This window comes from Echinops telfairi, unplaced genomic scaffold (genome assembly GCF_000313985.2).
Source record: "Echinops telfairi isolate 266 unplaced genomic scaffold, ASM31398v2 ScPeMD7_7467;HRSCAF=8505_1, whole genome shotgun sequence".
NCBI lineage: Eukaryota > Metazoa > Chordata > Mammalia > Afrosoricida > Tenrecidae > Echinops > Echinops telfairi.
This window is the reverse complement of record NW_022111368.1, coordinates 26,865,859-26,875,778: the sequence shown is the minus strand read 5'-3', so window position 1 is coordinate 26,875,778 and position 9,920 is coordinate 26,865,859. Positions and strand designations below refer to the sequence as shown.

The following is a 9,920-nucleotide window of genomic DNA, read 5'->3' as shown; positions in this document are numbered from 1 at the left end:
GATGGATTGTGATAAGAGTTGTATGAGCCCCAATAAAGTGATTTTAAAAAGAAGAAAGTTTTACCCTATCATAAATAAATAAGTGAATAAAGTCCTATGTGGCGTCCTCCTTGTCCAAATGAAGAAGGTTATTAACATTAAGCAAAAGGCTTCTATCACCTTAAACACCTCAATTGTTTAGAATTAAAATGTCCCTTGTTCCATATTTGAGTCATTATTTTTGTATATCTTACATATGTATTTTCAGAATTCTTAGTCCTTGTGTGTTTTTTTTTCTGGAAGACTTATGGTTATCTATGGTTCCTCCACACTGTCACCTGGAAAGTTCCCTCCCCTGTTCTCTGGGGATGAGTCATATTGTTTCCTGGATTGATGGAGTATCCTTTTCAAATAACTTCCTCAGATTCAATAAATGGGAGAAGAGCGTTTCTAATACCTTAACAGACAAGACTAGAAATGTCTTTATTTTGCCATTAATAATAAATTGATAGTTTGCCTATCAATTTGGGTTTAGAATTCTAGATTAAAATGTATCTTCTCTCACAGAACTTTGATAGGAGTTTAGCACCCAATATTGCTCAAATCAAAGATATGAGGAACATTTTAGTAGCCAATTTGCCCAGGAATTTTCCCCCTCTTTGTGAAACAATGGGGGTGGTTCTTTACTCTAAAGAGGTGAAGTGGAATATAGTGTTTCTACCAAACATCCAAAACTCACTGCCATTGAGTTGATTTCCAACTCACAGCAGCCCTCTAGAACAGGGTAGAATCGCCCCTGTCGGTTTCCAAGACTGTAACTCTTTAGGGAAGTAGGAAGCCTCATCTTTATCCCAGGGAGCAGCTGGTGGGTACAAACAGCTGATCTTGTGGTTAACAGCCCAATGAGTAACCCATCACTCCTACGCACCATGCTGTCTCATAATTACTGATGATTAGCTTTTCCGTTGACAGACCCAGTCACCCTCTCCTGACGCTAGGGATGCAGCAACACGGGCCAGGGTTCTCAAGATGAAACTCTTCTCCTTTCCAGTCAAGAGGTTTTGTAGACTTTCAGGAACTTATTGCAGATAGATACACTTCCTTTTTATTTCCCCTTTCTTCAATTAGTCACCTAAATCTCCTTTTACTTTGGGCTAAGTATAAAAATCACAAAGGCAGACATTATTCTTTCCATAAGGGTACCTTAGGTAATAGAATCAATTTAATTAGTTCATAATGGGTATATGATATGTGTATGCTCTGAATTACTAGTAATGTGTTTCTCAGATCAGAGTCCCAAGCTACCCGATTGTCTCTGACTTTCACTATTACCATTGACCTTTTCTTCTCAATCATTACCATTTTATATTTTTAGCAGCAGAAACCACACGGAGGCCCAACAAAGAAGAGCAAGTCTAGAAAACTAGATCCCCTCAAAGGCCAGAAAGTTATTGCAAGATGTGATGAAAATGGCTTTTATTTTCCAGGTAACTGTGTTATATGTTGTAACCCTATTTCATGAAATACCTTGATATGAAGGTCAGAGGTTCTCAAACTAAACTTTGCTTAGAATGTGAACCTCACAAAAGCAATACTGAGGTATTCTGGTTCTCAAATAAAATGATGACAGGTTTCTCCCTGTATTTGTGGCCCCAAATTTTCATCTCTACTTTGTTAAGTAAACCAGTGTTATTATATACTATGTTCCATGCATGTAATATTCCACCAGTTTTCTCTCAGTTTGTCACGCTGTTGCGGCTCGGATGTTGCTCCCATGCTGGAAGCTATGTAACTGGTGGTTCGGATACCAGCAGAGTCACCCAAAGAGAACCGGTTCAGCAGAGCTCCAGACTAAGGACAGACGATGGAGGAAGAACAGGCCGTCACCCTCAGAGGAACTGAAAACCCCATGGAGAGCCTCAAAGCATCGTCGGATACTGAAAACCGGATGAATTCTCAGAGATAGTTCCAGAAGATGAGTCAGTCCTTCAGGACCGACGGCACTCAAAATATGACTGAGATGCCTTCTCAAGGTAGATTAGACAACAATGGCCCAGATAGTAACGCCCGTGGGAGTAAAACCTGTCAGACCTTCATTTGCTAATGGGGCATGACTCAAATGAGAAGGAAAAACTGCAAAAATCTACCAATAATTGGACCTTGCAATAGGAAAATTGAAAGTCTTTAAAAATTCAATGGAACACAGCAAAGCTTGGTATTCTAGGTATGTTGGTGAGCTGAAATGGACAGGTGTCGGCCATTTTGGAACCAAAAACCATGCCTTTCTATAGTGGGAATGAGAGATTCAAGAGAAATGGCACCGCAATAATCATTTAAAAGGACATTTCAAGGTCTATCTTGAAGTACAATACTGTCTGTGATAGGATAATGTCTATCCTAATACAAGGGAATCCAATCAACATAAATATCTTTTAAATTTATGCATAAACCACTAAAGCTAGTGATGCAGAAATTGGAGCATTCTACCAACATCTTCAGTCAGAAGTCGATCAAACATGAAATCAAGATGCACTGATAATTTAAAAAGTTGGAACCAACGTGGAAATACAAAAGTTGGAAGCAGAGGAAAGAACCGTAGTTGGAAAATATAATCTTAGTGATGGAACAAAGCTAGCGAACGCATGATAGAACTTTGCAAGAATGAGTTCTTCAGCACGAATACTTCTTTTCAGTAACACAAAAGGAGACATGCATGTGGCTTCTCCAGCTGGAATACACAAAAAGCTAAATAACTACATCTGTGGGAAGAGACGATGGAGAAACTTAATCCCAGCAGCTAAAGCCAGGCCAGGGGATGATTGTGACACAGAACCTCGCTTGCTCATGTTTAAGTTCAGGGGGGAGTTGAGAAAAACTAAGACAAGTCAAGGACCACCCGAATCTCAAGAACAGATTTGGTTCATCGGACACTAGTGACAGAAGACCTGACAGCAAGACCACCACACATGAAGTAAGCCCAGGGTCACTAAGGAGACCGGAAGAAAGGAAAGGTCAAAGTGGCTGTCAGAAGAGACTAGGAAACATGCGTGTAATCACTGAGTAGCTAAGGCCAATGGAAGAAATGATAAAGTAAAAAAACTGAATGGAAAATTTCAAAGGGCAGCTCAAGAGGACCAACTGAAATGTGTGAAAACATAGAGTTAGAAAACCAGGAAGGAAGAACATGTTCAGCATATCTGAACTGGAAAGAATTAACAAAAATGTCAATCCTCAAGTTGCAATATTGAAAAATTTTATTAGCAAAACATTGAAGGACACAGGAAGCGTCCAGAGAGGACGGCAAGAATACTCAGCATCCCCAAGCCAAACGAATGATCAAAATTCTGCCTTTCCACCAGGTAGCATCTGAGCAACCACTAGTACTGACGGGAAAATACAAGCTGCACTGAAAACATTAGCCAAAAGCAAGGCTCCAGGATTGATAGACATCAAATGAATTGTTCCAGTAAGCTCATGAAACACTCACAGGTCTATACAAGGAAATTTGGAAGACAGCTTTTTGGCCAACTGTGACTAGAAGAGATCCATATTTGTATCCATTCCAGGGAGAGGTGACTCAAGAGAATGCTCAAATCATATGACAGTATCATTGATATATCACATGCATGTAAAATGTTGCTGGCTATCATTCAATAGCAGTTGCAGCAGTACAGTGACAGGAAGTTGCCAGAGGTCATGCTGGATGCCGTCTTGGCTGGAGGGAGAGAACACTAGAACAGTGTCTATTTATGTGCCATTGACTGTGCAAAGACATTCGACTGCGTGGGTCATAATACACTATGGATAACCTTGAGAAGAATGGAAATTCTGAGACATTCAGTGTGCTCTTGGGAACCTGTACATGGATCAAGTTGTGTGAACAGAACAGGGGAATATTACATGATTTAAAATCAGGAAAAGTGTGCATCAGAGTTATATCCTCTTACCACAATTATTCAGTTTGTCTGCTGAGCAAGTAATCAGAGAAGCTAGATTATATGAAGAAGACTGACTTCTCAGGATTCCAGGAACTCTTATTAATACCTGTGATATGCAGATGAAACCACCTTGCTTGCCAAAACTGAGGAGAACTTGAAGCACTTGCTGATGAAGGTCAAGGACTGCAGCCTTCACGATGGAATACAGCTCCGTGTAAAGAAAACAAAAACCCTCACAACTGGAGTCATAGGTGACCTCATGATAAAAGGAGAAAAGATTGAAGTTGTCAACGATTTCATCTTGCTTGGATCCATAACCAATGCTCAGGGAAGCAGCGGTCAAGAGATCATTAGGTAAATGACCCCTTCAAAGTTTTGAAAAGCAGATTTGAAAAGTCACCTTTGAAGATGACAGTGTGCCAGATCCAAGGTTGGACATTGAATAAAAAAGACTGAGGAAAAATCGATGGATTTGAACGATGGTGTTGGTGAAGAAGATTGGAAGTACCAAGGCCTGCCAAAAGAGCAAACAAATATGTCTTAGAAGAAGTACAGCCAGAATGCTCCTTGGAGACATGAAAGGCAAGACTTGGACTCCTGTGCTTTAGGCACGTATCAGAAGAGACCAGTCCTTGGAGAAGGACATCATGCTTGGGAAAGTGGAGAGGCAGTGAAATAGAGGAAGGCCCTGGGTGAGATGGGTTGACACCATGGCTGCCACAATGGGCTCCAACCTAAGAGCCATCCTGGGGATGGCACAGGACCAAGTGGTAATTGGTACTGTTGTACTCACACAGTTGTTGGGAGTCACAACTGACTCAACGGCACCTAACAACAACAACAACGGCTACGATGTGCTTGAGTTCTGGTCTTATGGGATTACATCCTAATGAGGAAAGGAAAACAAATCAATCCCTGAGGAGGTCAAGACCATGAGCATGGAGATTGCAGTGTTCACTGTGGAGGTCAGAACAGAACTCCCTGGAATGGTGGCACGAAGGAAGAAAGACATAAAAGAAGGCAATCCGTGAGATTGTCCTGGGGAAGGGAATTCTAAGTAGAGGGAACAGTAGTACAAAGGCCTGAGACTAGAGGATGTAGGCATGTTGGAGGAATAGCAAAGAGGCCAATGTGGCTAGATCTGAGAGGTTTGCCCAAGAATTCCTTGAGCACTTGATTCCTGAAAGAATCAGCCAGGTGGAATCCAGTGGAAGATCAAGGTAGGAGGGGAACCTTGGAGATAGTTAAAATAATGCATGTCGATATGTCTAGTGGTGGAGATACGAGTAGGACAGGCACCTAGAATGCAAAAGAAGAGTGGAAAATATTAAAACTCTTCCAGAGGTGAGTGTTTGGACCAGCTCATAAAGGGCGTCATAAGCCATGCTCAGGAATCTGAGCTTTACTACGAGGATAGAGGAATCATATCTGGTTCAAGGCAGGGAGAAACACAACCTTTCTTGCCGTTTTACACGATTCCTCTTCTCACTCTGTGAAGCACGACTCTGGACTGGTGGTGGCAATGTGGGGCTGAAGGCTGGGATTTCCATTAGGAGGCCGTTGTCAGTGGGAAATGATCATGGCGGCGAGGATGGAGAAACATGGATGCTCTCAAGCGGAACATGAGACGGCTCCAGGTTACTTATTGATTGGCTGGAAAGGGGCAATGAAGAGACAGAGGAGTCGCTTGGGATGACTGACACCCAGGCCTTTGACTTGGATCATCAAGTCAATAGTGGCTCTGTTCTTACAGGAGGAGCCCTGGTGGCGATACTGGGTCAACATAGGACTCTTAACCACAAAGTTCATAGTTCAAGCCCACCAGCCGCTCCAAGGGAGGAAGATGAAACTGCCGGCTCCTATAAGGTTTACAAAGGCTTCGAACCCCTATACAGGGTTGCTTTGAATTGAAAACGGCTCGGGGGCAGGGGATGGAGTATGGACAGGGATGATAATGAGGTACATCTGTGACATGATGGATTCTAGCTGTGTACGAAATACTGATGAGATCATAAAAGCAACTGGATGTATGTAGCGTGGAAAGGAAGCCTCTCTGGAGACAGAGACTTTTGAGACCCCGGTACAAAAGCAGTCATTGAAATTGTATGAAGCATCTGTAAAGCACAGAGCGCCTGCGGGAAGAACCAGGAGGGAGATCTGACAGCCATGAAGATTATACTGCAAAATGATGAATAAAAGATTATGTTGCAGAAGCAGAGCTCGTCTTGGGCAGGAATTCTCTATCTACAATTAGTTAAAGAACAGGTTTTTATTAACGGAATGCAATCCAGTATTCTTTATTCTAAGGAAGATGGGGGGAGCAGGCCCCTCAGCAGGACTTTCCAGTCTCAGCAGACAAACCAGTGGCGCTGACAACTGGCGCGTTTTCTTTCCCGGTTGGCGAATGTGCTCTGGAACGGAGTGGGTGAGAATGAAGAAGGAGCCAAGCATTTGCATTGAGCTCAGAGGCTGAGGAAAGAAACACTGCCTTCCACGGGAAGACTGAGCATCTCATTTCTCTGGAGTTCAAATTTGCTGAGACATGATTATAGGAAGCCATCCCTGCCCGAGAAGCTTTTGATTTACTAAGTCTGAGCTGTGGAAACTGAGTCAAGATGAGTTCAACTGTCTAATGATAATGGGGGAAAGAACTGGTTTCCAAAAGGCTGGCCAAGGTTTTAAAGTAAATAAAAGGGCTCGATCTTTTTACCAGTATGTGTGGTGAAAAAACCTCTCATCTGCGAGCGCAGAAGGCCCAAACTTGAAAGTTGGGTTTTTTTTCCATCAGGTCATAAGAAATGGAAGCAATCACTTAATTAGATGGAGGAGGAGCACATGCCGAGACTAAGCAATAACTGGACAAGCCCAGTCGGAGCCCCACAGCTCCCTGGAGTACGACCAGCAGGGGTCCTGTGGAAGCTGGATTGAGAGTTAGGCGGTCTCATGTGAATTCCCCGTGAACATAGAGCAGAGATGTGAATGGCCTTGCTGTTATACAGAACACACTGGAAAGTGAATCAGGACAGAAGTAGCGAGGCTAAAATCCAGTACCTTGTCATTTTATCTCCCCTTCGACACATTTTGAGTTGCCCTAGTTTTTAGTATTTTCTGCCTTCATTCAAGCGGGGGTTTATTTCTGCTGGGGTTTATCTCTGTTTAACAATTTGTTATCTAGTTTTCTGTGTTTTCCAGTATTGGAAACTCAAGAAGGGTGAATCCCTAGAGACAATAACTGGATTAAGGGTTCCTTGGGGGCACGGCAGGGGAGAGGGGTGGGGAAATGGGGAGCTAATAACAGGAGTACAAGACGGAAGAAAAGAATTCTGAAACTGATTGTACAGCACTTCTTGATATGACTGAACTATTGAATTGTACGCTGTCTGGATGTGTTCTAATAAAAATAAATAGATAGATGAAGTTAGGCTCGAAGAAGCTGCAGTAGTTTCTGGAAGTGACGAAAGCCCCCATACCTGCTGAGACTGTGCATAAAAACAAGACATGTCCCAAGAGCGAACAAGAGCTGGTACTCACATACCAGACAGTCTAGGCCTAAGAGGGAGCAGAGGCAATTCAGTGGTGGAATCCCCGCCTTCCATGCAGTAAATCTGAGTTCAATTCCTGGTCCAGCGCACCGCAAACACAGCTACACGGCTTTCAGCAGAACTTCCACAAGAGAGACTAGGAAGAAAGGCCTGATCATAGACTATTAGAAAAAACAGCCATTAGAACCCTGGGGCCCAGTGGTCTGAGCCACTGGCTGTGGAGACACTATGGGTCATGAGCCGACTGGACAGCAGCTAACAGCAGTGGTTGTCTCCGGACCAGGGCTCGCCAGCGCTGTGAAGCGCAGTCAGTCAATGTTACTGGTCTTTCGGGCTGTTCTATCTCTGCCACAACTCTCAGTGAAGAACCGGTGAACTGCCCAGCAGGTTTATGACTAGACTAAGCTCCGGGGCTAAGAATTTGAGAATGATCACACCAGCTGATGAGGCCCTCGTGGCACCATGAACCTTTCCCTCTGAACTGTGGAGCGGCTATGGGTCACAAGTGCGTGTGGAGGATGAGGAGTCGGCTCAGTCTCCACCAGGAGTCACCCCCTCACCCCTTATATCAGTTGCTCTTTTGAGTGGGTTCAGTGTCAGAGCAACCCTAAAGGACAAGGTCGAAGGGCCCCAGGATGGCCAGAGGCAGCCCCCTCCTCCTCCAGAGGGACTGGTGAGTTTGAAGCGCCCATGTTTGGGTTAGCTGCTGCAGGAGCTCCTGCAGCCAGTATGGGGGCTCAGCTGTTTTCACGACAGGAATGCTTTCTAAAAAGTGCTATCTCTTTATCTGAGTAAAAAGTTGAAGTCAGTTGATGATAGTAAAATGTAAAAAGAAGGTGTAAAGGATATTTAAAAACCAAGTGAAGCACACATACTGGAAAAGCTAGTGTGTGTGTGTGTGTGTGTGTGTGTGTGTGTGTGTGTGTGTGTGTGTGTGTTTTAAAAGTTTCCATGTCTTCAATCATTTAAAACAAGAGATGTGATCTCAACATGAAAATCCACAGCTGTCTTTTTTGCCACACAAAAGGCCATGGAACTTTGCCAAGGCAATTGTGAGGCCAGGGCACGGAGACGCAGACACGCTCTTTGGGGGCCCAGCGGGACCTGCGTGTGCATTCTTGTCTCTGGGTGGCATTCCGTATGCAGCTGTTACCGTCCTGGAGCAGGTCCATGTCAAAACTTCGTCTGAATATGTAGAAGCCATTTTTAATGGGCAGACAAATTTCAACTAAGATAAATGACCAAAAAATGTTCATCTCAACCCAGGTCTTTGAAAAAAAAATAAAACTGTTATAATAATCTCTGAGTATAGCTTAAAAAAGAAAACTTTTTAAAAAGCAAAGATACTTCTTGCTTGTTTCCTGTTTGGTTGTATATGTAGGAACACTGTTTGGTATGTTCAACCTGGTTACCTTTTTATTTCCCTAACATTGAACTAGGGCATCTGGTGGTGCTGTGCAGTAAGCAAAGCTGGCGGCTGAAACCCTCCGGTTGCTCTCAGGGGCAAAGATGAGGCTGCCCTGGTGCATGAAAGGCATGCAGCTTTGCAAGCCCTCAGGCACAGTTCGGTCCTGTCCTGCAGGGTCACCATGAGTCAACTTGGTGGCAGGGGACTTGGGAATACTAGTTCTGTTCTATTTCCTAGTTCCTAGTTCTGTTTCCTTTCAGTTTAACCTCTCTTTTCTCTATTATTATGCTAGAACTACTAAGGGAATCAGATGAACGAAGGGTGGGAGGTGTCAGGACCAGGTGCTCACCCTCCCCGTCATGGCTGTGGGTGAACAACCTCACGTGCTTTCTCTTGGCTTCGCATCTCGGTGGCCTTTTGGCCAGAGCATCGTGCTTCCCCACTTTGAGTTGTTCAGCCCCAGGGCATCCAACCCGACCTGGCGGAAAAATCCAAGGGGACCCTGATTGAAAGAGGCCAAGTAGAATTTGGTACAGCCAAATGGGTATTGCTTGTCTCTGATTTTTTTTTTTCCCTTTTCTTTGATTCCTTCCAGGGGTTGTGAAGAAGTGTGTAAGTCCCACCCATGCACTAGTGGGCTTCAGGTATGGAGACACCAAGGTTGTGCCCACCTCGTTCATCACACCTGTGGGGGGCGCAATGCCCTGCCCAATGCTCCAGGTACCCACACCAATGACCTGTTCCATGGCCCCTCGTCACCAGTCCCAGGGTTCTGGGTAACAGTGGATGGCGAGCCCCTTTGCCGAGTGCCTGGTTAGATGCCTGTGGGGAGCTGGTGTTTGCTCAGGAAGAGCCCGCATCAGTTCCTGTTCCCATGTGACTCACTCCTTCAGGGCCAGGCGTTTCCTGTGCCCGTGACCCTGCCTGGCTAACTCCCTGTTATGTCGTCATGGCTGAGTGAACTTGATTGCCCAGCACCTTTACAAAACAGGGGCACAGACTTGGAGAAAAAGGAGGCACCGTGAGCTGCTAACACACAGGAAACATTAACAC

The 9,920-nt window shown here is 44.4% G+C and overlaps 1 protein-coding gene across 1 annotated transcript in view; it reads left to right on the top strand.

Annotated features, from left to right (window-relative positions):
* The window catches only part of VWA3B (von Willebrand factor A domain containing 3B), a 273,714-nt gene that overhangs the window by 245,171 nt on the left and 18,623 nt on the right, over positions 1-9,920 (top strand). The window contains exons 20-21 of the mRNA XM_045283830.1: positions 1,355-1,466; positions 9,463-9,587. Of these exons, the coding sequence (XP_045139765.1) occupies positions 1,355-1,466; positions 9,463-9,587 (237 nt within the window). The remainder of the gene's footprint in view (positions 1-1,354; positions 1,467-9,462; positions 9,588-9,920) is intronic.